The sequence below is a fragment of the Chrysemys picta genome, chromosome 9 (assembly GCF_011386835.1).
Source record: "Chrysemys picta bellii isolate R12L10 chromosome 9, ASM1138683v2, whole genome shotgun sequence".
NCBI lineage: Eukaryota > Metazoa > Chordata > Testudines > Emydidae > Chrysemys > Chrysemys picta.
This window is the reverse complement of record NC_088799.1, coordinates 44,122,428-44,138,417: the sequence shown is the minus strand read 5'-3', so window position 1 is coordinate 44,138,417 and position 15,990 is coordinate 44,122,428. Positions and strand designations below refer to the sequence as shown.

The following is a 15,990-nucleotide window of genomic DNA, read 5'->3' as shown; positions in this document are numbered from 1 at the left end:
ATCAGTGACTGCTGGGGCGATTGGTGGCAGAAGGCTCTGAGGGCCTGGCTCATTCCGACCTGGCTCATTCCAATGGCTTCTACAGCTGACAGCAGCCCAGTCTCCTGCCTGGGTCCGACGCAAACCAGGAAGTACAGGACCACGGTTAATGAGAGCAGCTCAAAAGATCATTTTCGCTGAGCCCAGCCCTGCACAGATTTCCAGCTTAGGTTTGCATTTTCAGCAAAAGTTCTTCTTGATTATTTTCTCCCAAACCCTTTGTGCCTCCATAATAGCCAGCCACCCCATCAGTCGCATCCTGGGGCGCTCCAGGGGACAGCGTATGTGCGTGTATGTGTACGTCTGTATATATATGTATGTGTACATGTGCGTATGTGTGTACGTGTATGTGCACATGAGTGTGTGCACATGTGAGTGTGCATGTGTATGTGTGTACATGTACCCCAGTCAGATGTATACATCTGGATTTCCTTTGAAAGAATTTTCAAATTGAGCTGATCAAGTGCAATGGCAAAGCACCCAATTCCTCTGCCCGCCAACTGCCTTCGCTGTTTTAACGTACAACCTGTCCGCTGACACCTCTGACTCCTGAAAGCCCTAACGCTCCCGGGGAGCAGGCCCTGCCCTGCCCTGCCCTGGCTGCCCCGTGTGTTACCTCGGAGGGAATCGTTCCAGATTCCAATGGGTGGCAGGTCCAGGGAAGAGCCTTATCTGGGGGAGGCTGTACCAGACCCACCCGACCCAGGCAGGCTCCCAGGTACTCTCTGCTCGGGGCTGATAAGGCTCCTTAGCAGTTTCTCTCCAAACAAATTCCAGTTCAAGACACCTGAGAGCTCCACAGCAGGGCAGCATCCCCAGAGCGCAGCAGGGCGGGGGTTAGGGGGAGCAGTCGGTAGCAGCACCTGCCCCTCGTACGGCAGGAGCGAGAAGTGCCAGCCTCTCTGCACAGAGCAGCAACGTTCAGCCTGGGCCAGACGTGCTGCGGTGATGGGTAACAGTGGGCTCGGAGAGCCAGAGGGTCTGTGGGGCAGCGCTGGGCCATTCTGCTCCGCACTAGGGCCGGGTGGGCGTGTTCAGCTGGGATTGGAACCCACCAGCACTTGTGGGTGTGAATGTGGGGCTGGAACGCAACGTGGGGCGCTCCCACCTCGCCCGGGGGCAACTGGGGGGAAGGGCAGAGAGACACCTGGGCTCAGACCCCAGCTCCAGGGAGACAGTCACCCCGGCCCAGCTGGGTTAAATTGCCCAGCTGTGTGACAGCCCCCCCATCCCCGAGGGTTCCCCCCCCCGGTATGTCACAGCAGGGTAATGTGCGTACTGAATGGCAGGGGTTGCCAGAGACTGGCTGGGAGAGGCCTTTGGGGATGGAGGAAGCAGCACTAAGGTACATGCCAACCTCCCTACAGAGGAGGGGCCGTGCCCCGCAGGTGGGGGGCAGGGAGCTGGGACACTGCTCGGTGGGTCATTGTCTGGCCCAGGCCCTTCCTAGCCGGAGGCCGAGGCATTTCCTTCAGGTCACCTTCCGCTGCAGCTTGGCCACGGGCCCCCATAGCCACTAGCCCAGCCAGGGATCCCAAGTGAGGATTGTCACGGCTGGCTCCTCCCTGCCGCCAGCAGCTCTTCACTGCCAGGGAATTCCTGAAATCCTGTGTGCCCCTCCCCCACCCACCTCCTGGGGCTGTGAGTGCCCCCGCCGGACAGCCCCTCCCCCGAGCTCTGAGTGCCCCTGGCCAGTCCCTCCCCTCAGTCCCCCCCCACTTCCTGGGGCTCTGAGTGCCCTCAGCCAGTCCCCCTCCCACACCCCGGGGCTGAGTGACCTTGGCCAACCCCCGTCCCTTCAGGAGGAACTCCCAGTACCCACCCCAGCCCCCACACCTCAGGGTTCCCCTCCCTGCGGCTCTGTGGCCATACCTCCCACCCCCCTGTCCGTGGGGCTCTCATTACCCACCCTTCAGGCCTTCCCAGGGCTCTCAGTGACCCCCCAGCCCCAATCTCCATTTTCCCTTTCTCTCACCCACTCTCCCGCCCTTCCCTGCCCGGTTATTTCCATGGCACAGGGGTGTCTCTGTGGGGCGGGAACATTTCTCCAGGGCGAGTCCCAAACTCCTCAGCACCCGCCCCCCTCCTGGGAGTCTCTGTCCCAACGGGGCCGGTTCCTAGCGTCTCCTCTCTGCCCCGTGCATGCCTGGCCGGTGGCCGGCTGCCCAGCCAGACTGATGGGCGAGGGCGGCAGTGCCAGGCTGTGCTGGGCGAGGCGGGAGGGTCCAGGAGTCCCAGCTCTCGGTTGTGCCGTTCCCGGGCAGAGGGAACTGGGAGTCGCGGCTCCTGAAGGGTGGGTTTGTGTTCCCAGCTTCTCACCGGCTCTTCCCTTTTGCAGCTGCCCGGTGCCCTTGTCTCCTGCTCCTCGCCGGCCTGCTGGCCCTGTCAGCCCCAGTTCTCACCCTGGAAATACACAACCTGAACATCTTAAAGGGACCCACCCATGCAATCCGGAACATCCACCCAAAGCACCTGAAGGCAGGTGTGTCATGTATCTGCTTCTATAGCCCTCCCCTCTGGCCCTAGGGGTCCCTGCCAGCCCTGGGGCCCCAGGACGTCACTCACTGGCTGCCTGGGGATTATAGAGGCCTGAAGCCACTGGGAGAAATTACAATCCAACCGTAGCTCTCTATTCAAACCACGCTGAGCTCTTTGGTGGTTTGAGGGAGGGGAGGGAGGGAGGGAGGTTCGGGGGGGCACAGGGGCTGGCCCATTGCAGTGCAGGGAGCAGCATGGGACAAAGCCAGGAGGTGCTGGTTGCCTTGGGCAGCAGAGGGGGCGTGGAGGAGTGAACTGGTGCAGCGTGGGCCCGAGCCAGGCAGGGGCAGACGGGATGAGATGGGGGTGCGCAGGCAGCAGGGCGACTGGTGCAGAATTAACACAGAGCTCGAGCTAGGCAGGGCAGGGCTGTGCAGAGCTGGAGGGGTGGCGCGGGGACTGGAAGCTGCTGCAGGAGGAGCTGCAGAGCCAGGGAAGGGACTGGAAGGCACAAGGTGGTGTGGGCAGAACCATGGGAGCGGGCGGTGAGTTTGGTGGCTGCATTTGGGCCAGACTGGAGAGGAGCAGACGGAAGCCGGGTAGAGCGGTGAGGGGGGTTTGCAGAAGTGTGGGCAGAAGAACGGTTTGTCCTGGATGAGGGTTTCAGGGACACGGAGAAGGGGAGGCGAATGCACTGCTAACACTCTCTGGTGCTTGGGAGACAGTCTCTGAAAACCCCTCATGTCACGCGGATCTCCCAATTCCTGTCCCTACAGATCAGGGAAAGGGAACCTGCGGCACAGCCGAGCCAGTGACCCGCAGTTACCAGAGGCCCACGGTAAGAGTATCCCATGCTTCACCTATCCACGCCTTGCAGAAATGAGATGCAAGAACAACAAGAAGCAACAGAGTCCTGTGGCACCTTTAAGACTAACAGAAGTATTGGAGCATGAGCTTTCGTGGGTGAATGCCCACTTCATCAGACGCAAGATTCACCCACGAAAGTTTATGCTCCAATACTTCTGTTAGTCTTAAAAGTGCCACAGGACCCTCTGTTGCTTTTTACAGATTCAGACTAACACGGCTACCCCTCTGATATGAAGAACAACAAGAGTTATTCACATAGCTTCTCCCTGCAGGGCAGAACAAGGCATTGGGATGCATTGTCTGACCGGGCCATAGTGGAATCCCCAGGGATTATACAGGCCCCTGGGAGCAGGAACTCTGGTGACAGAGGGTGGGAGGGTGTGGGGGAAAGGGCTTGATACACACAGGCTGTAACGTGTCCTGCAGAGGAGAAGCTTTGGGTCATGATCTTTCTGCAGGAAAAGTGGCACCACTGATAGACTGTGTGGGATCCAGGACCCAGGGCTGTGACCCACTGGGCCGTGTCCCTCACTACTGCAGGTGTGGGGAGTTTGCAGCCAAAATTTGGGATGAGTGGCAAGATCCTTTGAGTCCACAGACTCCTCCTTTCCCTGGCAGCTGGTGTCGGTGGCCTCAGCACACACGCCGTGTTGGAGAGCCCTTGGCACAGGAGTTTGCTGAGAGCTGAGGGGGTGCAGAACCCGCTGCTGTAAGATACAGTCACCCCACAGGACACACGGTGCTGTTAGCTCGCAGTGTCCCACGCATCGTGTCTGCCGTGTTAAACACCTCCCTGAAAACCCCTGCAGAGTATGAACAGGGGCCTGTTTGTCTTCTGGGAAACCTACGTGTGCACGTGCAAAGTAGCTAGTTAGAGAATAAACTGCCCTGGAGTGGGTGACAGGACCTAATGCCAGGGCTGTGCCAGCAGATTCGGGCTCAGTGTCTGCATCCCTTGTTGAAGCCTCTTTGACAATGGGCTGGCAAAGCATGCGGGGTGTCAGTGCAGACACTGCTGTCTGTGGCACACCGGAGGGGCCCTTTCTCACTGACCCAGGGTGGGAAGAGCTGAGCAGGGTTCTGTTCCACGGGGTTTAGTGAAAGCGATCTCTCTCTTGTGCACAGTCTGGCCCAAGGACTGCAGCGAGATAACCTGGAACAGGGTCAGTGGCGTCTTCGTCATCCAGCCCACAGGATTCCACCAGATTGTCGTTTACTGTGACTTGAACAGCACCAGCGAGGGCTGGACGGTCCTCCAGCGGAACCGGCACGACACACAGATCACCTGGGCTGAGTCCTGGAGCACCTACAAGTACGGCTTTGGCAACGTGCAGGATGACTACTGGCTGGGGACGGAGTACATCTATCGGATCGCCAAGCAGAAGGTCTACCAGGTCAGGTTTGTCATCCACGATTCATCCGGCACCATGAAATACGCAGACTACAACCTCTTCGGTCTGGAAGACGAGTCCAATGGCTACAGGCTGAGGCTGGGCTCTTACACTGGGACTGCAGGGGACGCCATGACTTCAAACAATCCTACCACCGTGCATGACAACATGAAGTTCTCTGCTAAAGACCTGGATCAGGACACTTCCAGTGGGAACTGTGCGTCTAGCTATGAGGGGGGCTGGTGGTACTTGGCTTGTCATTCTGTTCGACTGAACGTCAAAGGGAGCATCACTTGGGGTAGTTTCTGTAGTGGGAACTGCCAAGCCTCTGCCATCCTCATCAAACCAGCGTCCTACTGTTAGTCACCCCTTCCCCACCCTCCTGTCTGCAGTGAGGCCAACCCCTGCTCCACAAAGGGAGGGAAAAGGGTCAGCGTGTGTCATGGCCAAACCTCACACCCAACTCGGAGGGGGAAGTATCATGTTTATCCAAAATGGGGCAACTTTCTCTTTTCTTTTCTTCCGTGCACTTTCTGAGCTAATCTCTGCTGGGCACTTGTGCTTTGCGCTGACTTGACTTAGTGATTTTCGTAATCAGAAGAATCATTTGCAAAACCTGCAGTATCCAGATGTAGAAGCTCCGGGGAGAGTAAATGCCTCGGATCCGTAGTGACTTTTCAGTGTCTTTTGCTCTCAGACTCATGGGCAGTTCCAGAGGTCACAGGGGTGGGGAAATCCAGAAACACAGAAGGGTTTTTATAAACACCCGCTCCACTGCTCATTAGCAGGGATTAAAGCTTCACATTAAAAAGGCATTTTAAATGTGGTGGCCCCAGTTGGTAACTTTCTGTTCCCTGCCACTTACTCTCTGCTGTGCTCTCGTGGGCACCGTACTGCGTAGATCCATTCCCAGTATTCTCAGCTGTCCTGCCTTGGGGAGTTGGGCTGGCAGACCTGGCTGGGTTCGTTGCCCCACAGTCGTAGGGGTCTGCAGGTTGCTGTGAGGGAATTTTCGGCAATGGCCTAGCAGGATTTAAAAGCCAGGCCTGCACGTCTGACGATATCTGGGTAGCTGCAGCAGTGGCCTGAGGAGCCCTTTAATCAGTACCTTGAATTACTGTCCACGTGTGCAAGTAGGTCCTAGTCCAAAGCCAGTTGATAACAGACAATCTTCAATTGACTTCAGTGGGCATTGGATCAGGCCCTAGTGTAGGGTTGTTGGGGTGGGCCCGTTGCTGCCAACTGCACCAAAAGTAACTCCTTGGGCCACCAGTCCTTTCTCACGTTTGGGGGAGGAGAGACTGGGATGCTGGGAGAGGAGACTATGGGCTACCTGCTGTCGATACAATACCCAGAGAGAGCCTGTGGGGCAGACACGGGGTGTATTCCACTCCCACAGCAGGCGGAGCCGCTCCTCAGCCTGAGAATCAGGGCTCTGCCCCCAGCTTTGCCTGGCCATGTGCTTCGGTGAAGAGGTCACAGATCCAGTAAGGGCTGTTGCTTGCTGGCCGCAGTAGGACAGTCACATAGCAACAAGCAAAAATGGGGGGAGGGATTTTCCAAAGGTCACGAGTTACTTAGGAGCACAGAGCTCATTGAAAGTCAATGAGCAGGGCTGGATTTGGGAGTGGGCAACTGCCCAGGGTGCAATGGTCCAGGAAGGCTCCGTGGTCAGGGGGCTGTCCATGCCCGTGAGACCCATGTGTGTGGGGAGGCCTGGGCAGTCGGAGAGCGGCGGCTACTGGCCGGGCACCCAGCTCTGAAGGCAGTGCTGCCGTCAGCAGCAGCGCAGAAGGAAGGGTGGCATGGTAGGGTGTCTTGTCACCCTTCTGCAGGGAGTGGAGCGGGGGCAGCTGTGGCTGGGGCACGCAGCTCGAGCCTGTTCACCTCAGCCAATCTCCGGCCGAGCCGGGAGCCAGGCCCTCCCCATCCTCCTTGCCCGGCGCTCCAAAAGGCAGCGACCCCCGGCCACAGCGGGAGTCGACCTCACAGAGATGCTACCTGCTCCCTCAGGGCTGCTGCTGCTCTATAGGGAGCTCATCCCCCCCACACCCTGGGGCCTGTCTGCTAGGGTTACCATATTTCCACAATCAAAAAAGAGGACGGGGGGGAGCCCCGCTCTAGCCCCGCCCCCGCCCTTCCCCGCCCCCATCCACTCCCTCCCACTTCCCACCCCCTGACTGCCCCGCTCAGAACGCCCAACCCCCCCACTCCTTGTCCCCTGACTGCGCCATCCTGGGACCCCTGCCACTAACTGCCCCCTAGGATCCCACCGCCATCTAGCCTCCCTGCTTCTTGTCCCCTGACTGTCCCCTCCTGAGAACCCCCCACCCTAACTGCCCCGCTAGGACCGTACCTGTCCCCTGACTGCCCTGACCCTTATCCACACCCCCACCCCATATTCACACCCCTACCCCCAGATAGACCCCCGGGACTCCCATGCCCTATCCAACTGCTCCTTGATCCCTGACAGGACCCCCAGACCTCCTGACCCATCCAACCCCCTCTGCTCCCTGCCTCCTTGACCCCTCTCCACACCCCTGCCCCCCTGACAGCTCCCCGAGAACCCCCGACCCATCTAACCACCCCGCTCCCTGTCCCTGCCTGCCTCGACCCCTCTCCACACCCTTGCTTATACAGGGTAAACTCAGAAATTGTTTGCCCTCTATAACACTGATAGAGAGATATGCACAGCTGTTTGCTGCCCGCCCCCCCCCCCAGGTATCAATACATACTCTGGGTTAATTAATAAGGAAAAAGTGATTTTATTAAATACAGAAAGTAGGATTTAAGTGGTTCCAAGTAGTAACAGACAGAACAGAGTGAATTACCAAGTAAAATAAAATAAAACACGCATGTTTGAGTCTAATACAGTAATACAACTGGGTACAGATAAAAACCTCCCCAGTTCCAGAATGCTCCTTTTTACAGACTAGTCTCCTTCTAGTCTGGGTCCAGCAATCACTCACACTCCCTGTAGTTACTGTCCTTTGTTCCAGTCTCTTTCAGGTATTCTTGGGGGTGGAGAGGCTATCCCTTTAGCCAGCTGAAGACAAAATGGAGGGGTCTCCCAGGGGGTTAAATAGACTTTCTCTTGCAGGTGGAGACCCCCTCCTCTCTCCTATGCAAAGTCCAGCTCCAAGATGGAGTTCTGGAGTCACATGGGCAAGTCACATATCAGGAATGGCAATATACAAAAACCTGTAGGAGAACACTTCAACCTCCCTGACCACACAATAGCAGATGTAAAGGTAGCCATCTTACAGCAAAAAAACTTCAGGACCAGACTCCAAAGAGAAACTGCTGAGCTCCAGTTCATTTGCAAATTTGACACCATCAGATCAGGATTAAACAAAGACTGTGAATGGCTATCCAACTACAGAAGCAGTTTCTCCTCCCTTGGTGTTCACACCTCAACTGCTAGCAGAGCACCTCACCCTCCCTGATTGAACTAACCTCGTTATCTCCACACTGATTTATACCTGCCTCTGGAGATTTCCATTACTTGCATCTGAAGAAGTGAGGTTCTTACCCACGAAAGCTTATGCTCCCCATACTTCTGTTAGTCTCAAAGGTGCCACAGGACCCTCTGTTGCTTTTTCCTGATAGAGAGAAGCTGCATGAAGCAACCCAGCCAGATCCTACCAACCAGCACAAGTGCTGGCAGCAAACGAGGGCCCATCTGTTTTTTAGAGAGAGGGTGATTCTGTTCAGTGTCCCGTCCTGGTTCTGCTCCAGGAAGTGGAGCTCAGGCTTTGCACACGCCCCTGCCACCTGCTCCCAAGGTCGGGGCAGTAAGCAGCTGTGCAGTACCCATACACTGCTGTGCACCAGGACCTAAGGCCCAGCTAGCTTGGTGTGTACACTAGTGCAAACTCAGGACCTTTAAGTTCACACCTGCAGCATCCACACAGGGGAGTTACAGCACAGCACTTTGTGCACAAAGCTGTTCACGCCCTCACAGTCCAAACTGCAGGGCAGTGTAGACACAACAGGTATTTCCAAGGGTATAACACCAAGCAGTAGGCTAGCAAATTAGAATTTTCTTTTTGATATAGTCACAGAAATAAGGAGAACATTTACGTATGTCTCTAAAATAATGGGGAGCATCAGTACAGTATTAAGAGCCCTCAGTTGCTTATTGTGCCACCTCAATGGGGAATTGTAAAAATATAGGGTTGAAAGCGATCTCAAGAGGTCATCAAATCCATCCACCTGCACTGAGACAGGACCAAGTAAACCTAGACTATCCCTAAAGGACAGTTACCTGTTCTGTAACTGGCATTCGAGATGTGTTGCTCCTGTCTATTCTACAGTAGGTGTGCGTGCTCGCCACGTGCACCGGCGCCGGAAGTTTTTCCCTTAGCAATACCTGTACTGGGGGAGCACCACGGCAACCCTTGGAGTGGCACCTGTATATCGCGCTATAAGGGGACTCACAGGCTCCCCCCACCCTCGGTTCCTTCTTGCCGGACAATTCCGACAGAGGGGAAGGAGGACGGGGTGTGGAATAGACAGGATCAACACATCTCGAAGAACACCAGTTACGGAACAGGTAACTGTCCTTTTTTCTTCGAGTGATTGCTCCTGTGTATTCCACAGTAGGTGATTCCAAGCAACATCTGTTGGAGATGGGTAGGAGTTCACGATGGTTTGGGACAAAGTACTGCCCTGCCACACCTGGTGTCATCCCTAGACTGGGAGACGATCACGTAATGTGAAGTAAATGTGTGAACTGAGGCCCAAGTGGCTGCCCTACAAATGTCCTGGATGGGGACATGGGCGACGTAGGCAGCTGATGAGGCTTGAGCCCTTGTAGAGTGTGCCTGGACAATCGGTGGCGGGGGAATCCCTGCCAAATCATAACACGTGCGTATGCACGAGGTGATCCAGTGGGAAAGCCGCTGGGTGGAGATGGGCTGCCCCTTTGCCCGCTTGGCTGAGGCAATAAAGAGTTGAGAGGATTTGTGGAATGGCTTAGTCCGATCCAGATAAAAAGCCAACGCCCCAAGCACATCAAGCGTGTGTAGGCGGCGTTTGTTAGAGGAGTGGGGCTTAGGACAGCGCATGGGGAGGAAGATGCTCTGCTCCATATGGAAGGCAGAGACCACCTTCAGGAGGAACGTTGGGTGTGGGCGGAGCTGTACTTTATCCCTATGGAAAACCATATAGGGGGTACTGAGGTTAAGGCCCTGAGCTCTGAGACACGTCGGGCCAACGTGCTCGCCACAAGGAAGGCCACCTTCCACAAGAGGTGTGACCAGGAACACGTGGCCAGGGGTTCAAAGTGGGGTCCCGTGAGACGGGACAAGATCAGGTTGAGGTCCCATTGTGGCACGGGGGACCTAGCATATGGGAACGAACAGTCAAGGCCCTTCAGGAAACAGGAGGTCATCAAGTGGGAGAAGACCGAGTGGCCTTGCACCGCGGGTGAAAGGCCAATATGGCCGCCAGGTGCACCCTGGCAGAGGCAGGTGCCAGTCCGTGGGCCCTAAGGGATAAGAGGCAGTCCAGGATAAACTGGAGAGGTGCGGCGAAGGGGGACATTCTCCGCTCACTCGCCCACCTGGCGAACCTGGACCACTTCGCCACGTACGTCTGATACGTGGACGGTTTCCTGCTTTCCAGGAGGACTCGCCTTACCTGCTCCGAACACCTATTCTCCTCCTCATTCAGCCATGGAGCAGCCACACTGTCAGGTGAAGCGCGGCCAGATTGGGATGGAGGAGGCGCCCCCTCCATCCCAGGAGAGGCGGTCCGGGCGGAGGGGTAGCGCCCTCAAGGGGGCCGCTAAGAGGCATAGGAGGGGCCTGTACCAGTGCTGGCGGGCCCACGCCGGGGCTATGAGAATGACTTTCGCCTTGTCCGCTTTCACCTTCTGAAGGACCTTGGCGATGAGGGGGAATGGGGGAAAGGCTTAAAGGAGCTAGCCTGACCAGTTCAGGAGGAACGCATTGGCGATTGCACCTTCCCCCACCCCTCCCCTGGAGCAGAACCTGGGGCAACACTGGTTCTGATGGATTGCAAACAGGTCAATCTGGGGAGCTCCCCACTCTTGGAAGAGCTGGTGAGCAACCTCCGAGTGGAGCGACCACTCGTACTGGGGGGAAAAGACCCTGCTGAGGCGTTCCGCTTGCTTATTGCGGGCGCCCAGGAGGTGAGCCGCCCTCAGGGAGATATTGTGGGCTATACAGAACTCCCATAGGTTCAGGGCTTCCCGGCAGAGGGCTAGGGAGCGAGTCCCGCCTTACCTGTTGATATAGTACATGGCAGCAGTGTTGTCCGTGAGGACTCTGACCATGTTGCCTCGGAGGTGCGTGAGGAAAGCCACGCACGCCAGCTGTACCGCCCTGAGCTCCTTGAAGTTTATGTGAAGGGGCAAGTCCGGGGCCGACCACGTTCCTTGGGTTTGCAAGTCCCCCATGTGGGCTCCCCAGCTGAGGTCTGAAGCATCGGACATCAGGTCTATGGATGGGTTGGCCTCCCTGAAGGGAACCCCTTGCAGCATATTGCTTGGGCAGGACCACCATAGGAGGGAAGCCAGTATCGGGGACGGGACTGTGAAAACCTTGTCCAGACCGTCCCGAGCTTGGGAGAACTGGGAGACCAGCCATACCTGGAGGGGCCTCATACGGAGCCTGGCATGGTGGACCACGTTAGTGCATGCCGCCATGTGTCCCAGAATCCCAAGACACGCCCTCGCCGTGGTCACCGGGATGGCCGTAACTGAGGCGATGAGATCCCTTAAGGTCTCGAACCTGTCCAGGGGGAGAGAGGCTGTGGCCCTGGAGGAGTCCAGCAGGGCCCCAATGAACTCTATGCGCTGAATGGGCACTAATGTTGATTTGGTCTCGTTCACGACCAGGCCTAAATCAGCACATGTCGAGAGGAGCAGTTCCATATGGGACTCCACTTCGAAACGAGACTCCCCCTTGAGGAGCCAGTCGTCCAGGTAAGGGAAGATTTGTATGCCCTCCTGCCTGAGGTAGGCCGCCACCACAGACATACATTTCATGAAAACCCTGGGAGCCGTGGATAGGCCAAAGGGGAGGACCGCAAATTGGTAGTGGTCCATCCCTACCATGAATCGGAGGAAGCGTCTGTGCCCCTCGAAAATATGGATGTAAAAGTACGCGTCCTGGAGATCCAGGGCCGCATACCAGTCCCCCAGATCCAGGGAGGGGATAATAGAGGTCAGGGACGCCATGTGGTACTTGGAACGGGTTAGGAACCTGTTCAGGTTGCGCAGGTCCAGAATAGGCCTGAGACCCCCTTTCACCTTCGGGATCAGGAAGTATTGGGAGTAGAGCCCTTTGCCCTGGAACTGAACTGGTACCCTTTCCACTGCCCCTAGGTGGAGCAGCTGATCCACCTCCTGACGCAGGAGGCGGACATGGTCCGGGTTCCCCGGGGCCATCATGGAGGGCAGGTGATTTGGCGGGGGTGAGGTGAACTGCAACACATAGTCCTTGGAAATGGTACTGAGGACCCATTGGTCTTAAATTATGTGGGACCACGCCCTGAGGAAGGCAAACAATCGGTTGCAGAACACAAACTTTATTAATCGGGGGGGGGGTCTCCCTGGCAACAGGCCTGGTGCCCCCCTGCAGAGAGTCAAAAATGCCTCTTTCCCTGCCTCTTGCCCTTAGAGGGACCAGGCCGTGGGGCAGAGCGGGACTGCCGCTGAGACCGACGCTTCTGGTCTCTGGGCCTTTTGTACGGGGGCTCATATCTGCTACTTGCAGGCTGAGCTGCCGGAAGCGATTTGGCCTTATTCTTAGCCGGAGGGACAGAGGCCCAAGGTCTGCAAGGTAGTGCAGGAATCTTTCATCCCTTGCAGCCTGATGTCTGCCTGGTCTGCAAAGAGCGCCTTGCCATCGAACGGGAGGTCCTGCATCAGTGATTGCGCTTCCGTCGACAGCCCTGCACATGGTGATCGTGGAAGCCATCAAGCAGGCCGCCGTGTCAGCAGCATTGGATGCCACTTGCAGGGCCGCTTTAGCCACCGATGACCCCTCATCTATCAGAGCCTTGAAGTCCTTCCTGTCCCGGTCTGGGAGGAGGGGCTCAAATTTAGGCAGGGACTCCCACAGGTTGGAGTCGTATCTGCTCAGTAAGGCCTGGTGGTTAGCTATGCGAAGCTGGAAGCTAGCTGATGAATACAATTTTCTGCCAAAGGAGTCCAGTTTCCTGGCATCTTTGTTTTTGGGGGTGGGCACGGGCTGGCCCTGATGCTCTCTGTGGTTTACAGATTCCACAACGAGCGAGTTGGGTCCCGGGTGGGAATACAGGTATTCATGGTCCTTCGCCGTCACAAAGTATTTCCTCTCGGCCTTTTTTGAGATTGGGGCCAAGGAGGCAGGAGTTTGCCACAGGGAGTTTGAGATGTTGGCAATACCCTGGTGCAGAGGCAGGGCCACACGGCCCGACGCCAAGGGAGACAGAACGTTAAAGAGGGAATCAGACGGACCCTCCATCTCCTCGGCCTGCAGCTGGAAGTTGGAAGCCACCCACTTTAGCAGGTTCTGGTGCGCCTTGAAGTCCTCCTGCGGGACCGATGGCAGAGGCACTGCTATGGTGTCATCCAGTACTGGAGACAGGGCCCGTACGGAGCTGGGTGCCTCGGTCAGTGCTGGGGCATCGAGACCAAGGTCAGAGTCCTGGCGCGGGTCTGCCAGAGGGGCATTCGGGATGGGGGATTACCGTATCCGAGGTAGAAACAAAACTTGAACGCCTTAATGGGGCTAAGTCGGGAGGACCGGACGATCTACATCCGAGAATATTGAAGGAATTGGCGCGGGAAATAGCAGGCCCGTTAGCGATAATATTTAATGAATCTGTAAACTCGGGGGTGGTCCCGTTAGACTGGAGAATAGCTAATGTGGTTCCTATTTTCAAGAAAGGGAAAAAAAGTGATCCGGGTAACTACAGGCCTGTTAGTCTAACATCTGTAGTGTGCAAGGTGTTAGAGAAAATTCTGAAAGAGAAACTAGTTGAGGACCTGGAGGGTAGTGGCAATTGCGATAAATTACAACATGGTTTTACGAAGGGCAGATCGTGCCAAACGAATCTGATCTCCTTCTTTGAGAAAGTAACGGATTTATTAGATAAGGGAAATGCGGTGGACCTAATATACCTGGATTTCAGTAAAGCGTTTGATACTGTACCCCATGAGGAATTATTGGTTAAACTGAAAAACATGGGGATCGATATGAAAATCCAGAAGTGGATAAGGAATTGGTTACTGGGGAGAAAGCAGCGGGTTGTATTAAAGGGTGAACTGTCGGGTTGGAGGGAGGTTACTAGTGGAGTGCCTCAAGTTTCAGTGTTGGGACCCATTTTATTTAATCTATTTATAACTGACCTCGGAACCGATTGCAGGAGTGGGCTGATAAAATTTGCGGATGATACGAAGGTGGGAGGCGTTGTAAATTCGGAGGAGGACAGGGATATCCTGCAGGGAGACTTGAATGAGCTTGTGAATTGGAGTATCAGAAATAAGATGAAATTTAATAGTGAAAAGTGTAAGGTGATGCATTTGGGGATGACTAATAACAATTTTAGTTACAAGATGGGGACGCATTGGTTAGAAGTAACGGAAGAGGAGAAGGACCTAGGGGTTCTTGTAGACCGCAGGATGACTATGAGTCGACAATGTGACGTGGCGGTGAAAAAAGCCAATGCTGTCTTGGGATGCATTAGGCGAGGTATATCGAGTAGGGATAAGGAGGTCCTGCTTCCGTTGTACAAGGCGCTGGTGAGACCTCATTTGGAGTACTGTGTGCAGTTCTGGTCTCCCATGTTTAAAAAAGATGAACTCAAACTGGAACGGGTGCAGAGAAGGGCCACTAGGATGATCAGAGGAATGGAAAAGCTGTCGTACGAAAGGAGACTAGAGGAGCTTGGGTTGTTTAGTCTGACAAAGCGAAGGCTGAGAGGGGATATGATTGCTATCTTTAAATATATTAGAGGGATTAATACAAGGGAGGGAGAAGAATTATTCCAGCTTAGTACTAACGTGGATACCAGAACGAATGGATACAAACTGGCCGTGGGGAAGTTCAGACTTGAAATTAGACGAAGGTTTCTGACCGTCAGAGGGGTGAAATATTGGAACGGCCTACCGAGGGAAACGGTGGGGGCGACGGACCTGTCTGGTTTTAAGATAAAGTTAGATAAGTTTATGGAGGGAATGGTTTAATGGTAAAACATAGTAGTCAAGGAAAGCCAAGCAATGGTGGGTAAATAGTATAATGGCTAACGGGGTCGGGCTGGAGACTCTTGCCTATATGCTCGGGGTCTTACTGATCGCCACATTTGGGGTCGGGAAGGAATTTTCCTCCATGGCAGATTGGCTGAGCCTCTGGAGGTTTTTCGCCTTCCTCCGCAGCATGGGGCAGGGATCTCTAGCAGGAGGGTCTCTGCCGATTGCAGTCACTAAAAACAGGATTGGGGACTTCAACAGCAGAGTCCAGGGAAGGGGTAGGGACGGTTTTATGGCCTGCAGCATGCAGGGGGTCAGACCAGATGATCATAATGGTCCCTTCTGACCTTAAAGTCTATGAATCTATGAGTCTATGAGACCTGCCGACTTGTCCTCTGGGCAGCCAGAGTAGGCCGATGGAGCCCGGGACACTCTGGTGACCGAACGGGCCTCCGTTGGGCTGGCACCGACGGCCACGGTGCCCACTGGCACCACTGTCCTTGCCACAAGGTCCCTTGCCATTGGTTCGGCTGAGCGTGGGATGGCAATATGTGCCCCGGTGGAATGGTGCGTGCCAAGGTTGGGTGGATGGGTGCCAAGGCCGAGGTTGCCGAAGAATGCTCGGTGTGCGAGAGCGGTAGGAGCGATGTCTGTGGCCTCGTCTCCCTCGGGACCGGGATCTCGACGACGAAAGGTACCCACGCACCGAACTGCTTCAGTACACGTAACGGCGATGTGAAGCCCGGTGCCATGACGCCAAGGTACCCTGAGGGGAGCCTCTGGCATGATGTCTAGATGAGCGGGAGCTGGAACAGGAGCACCGACGTCTGTCCCGTCGAGATTGGCTCCAGTACCCACGTTCCCGGTGCCTCCGCTCACTGGCAGGCGACGTAGAGGATCCCCGTGACTCCCGTCCCGACAGTGGCCTGGACGGTCTGGCTGGCGTCGAGGGTGGCTGGGAGCTGTCAGAAGAGCGGTTGCTGCGCGCCGAGCGGTGCGGGGAGCACTCTT

At 55.8% G+C, this 15,990-nt stretch overlaps 1 protein-coding gene across 1 annotated transcript; it reads left to right on the top strand.

The window, feature by feature from the left end:
- The first annotated feature begins 740 nt into the window (after nt 1-740).
- On the top strand, nt 741-5,565 carry LOC135973721 (fibrinogen-like protein 1-like protein). Its single transcript, XM_065558088.1, has 3 exons — nt 741-991; nt 2,378-2,521; nt 4,510-5,565. Exons 1-3 carry the CDS (start codon nt 988-990, stop codon nt 5,136-5,138), a joined length of 777 nt encoding a protein of 258 aa, XP_065414160.1. The 5' UTR covers nt 741-987; the 3' UTR covers nt 5,139-5,565.
- The last annotated feature ends 10,425 nt before the right edge of the window (nt 5,566-15,990 follow it).

What these genes read in the sequence shown, in the direction of transcription:
- LOC135973721 (XM_065558088.1), top strand. An exon ending in CCCAAAGCACCTGAAGGCAG is followed by an intron (nt 2,522 to 4,509) that starts GTGTGTCATGTA and finishes TCTTGTGCACAG; the next exon opens with TCTGGCCCAAGGACTGCAGC.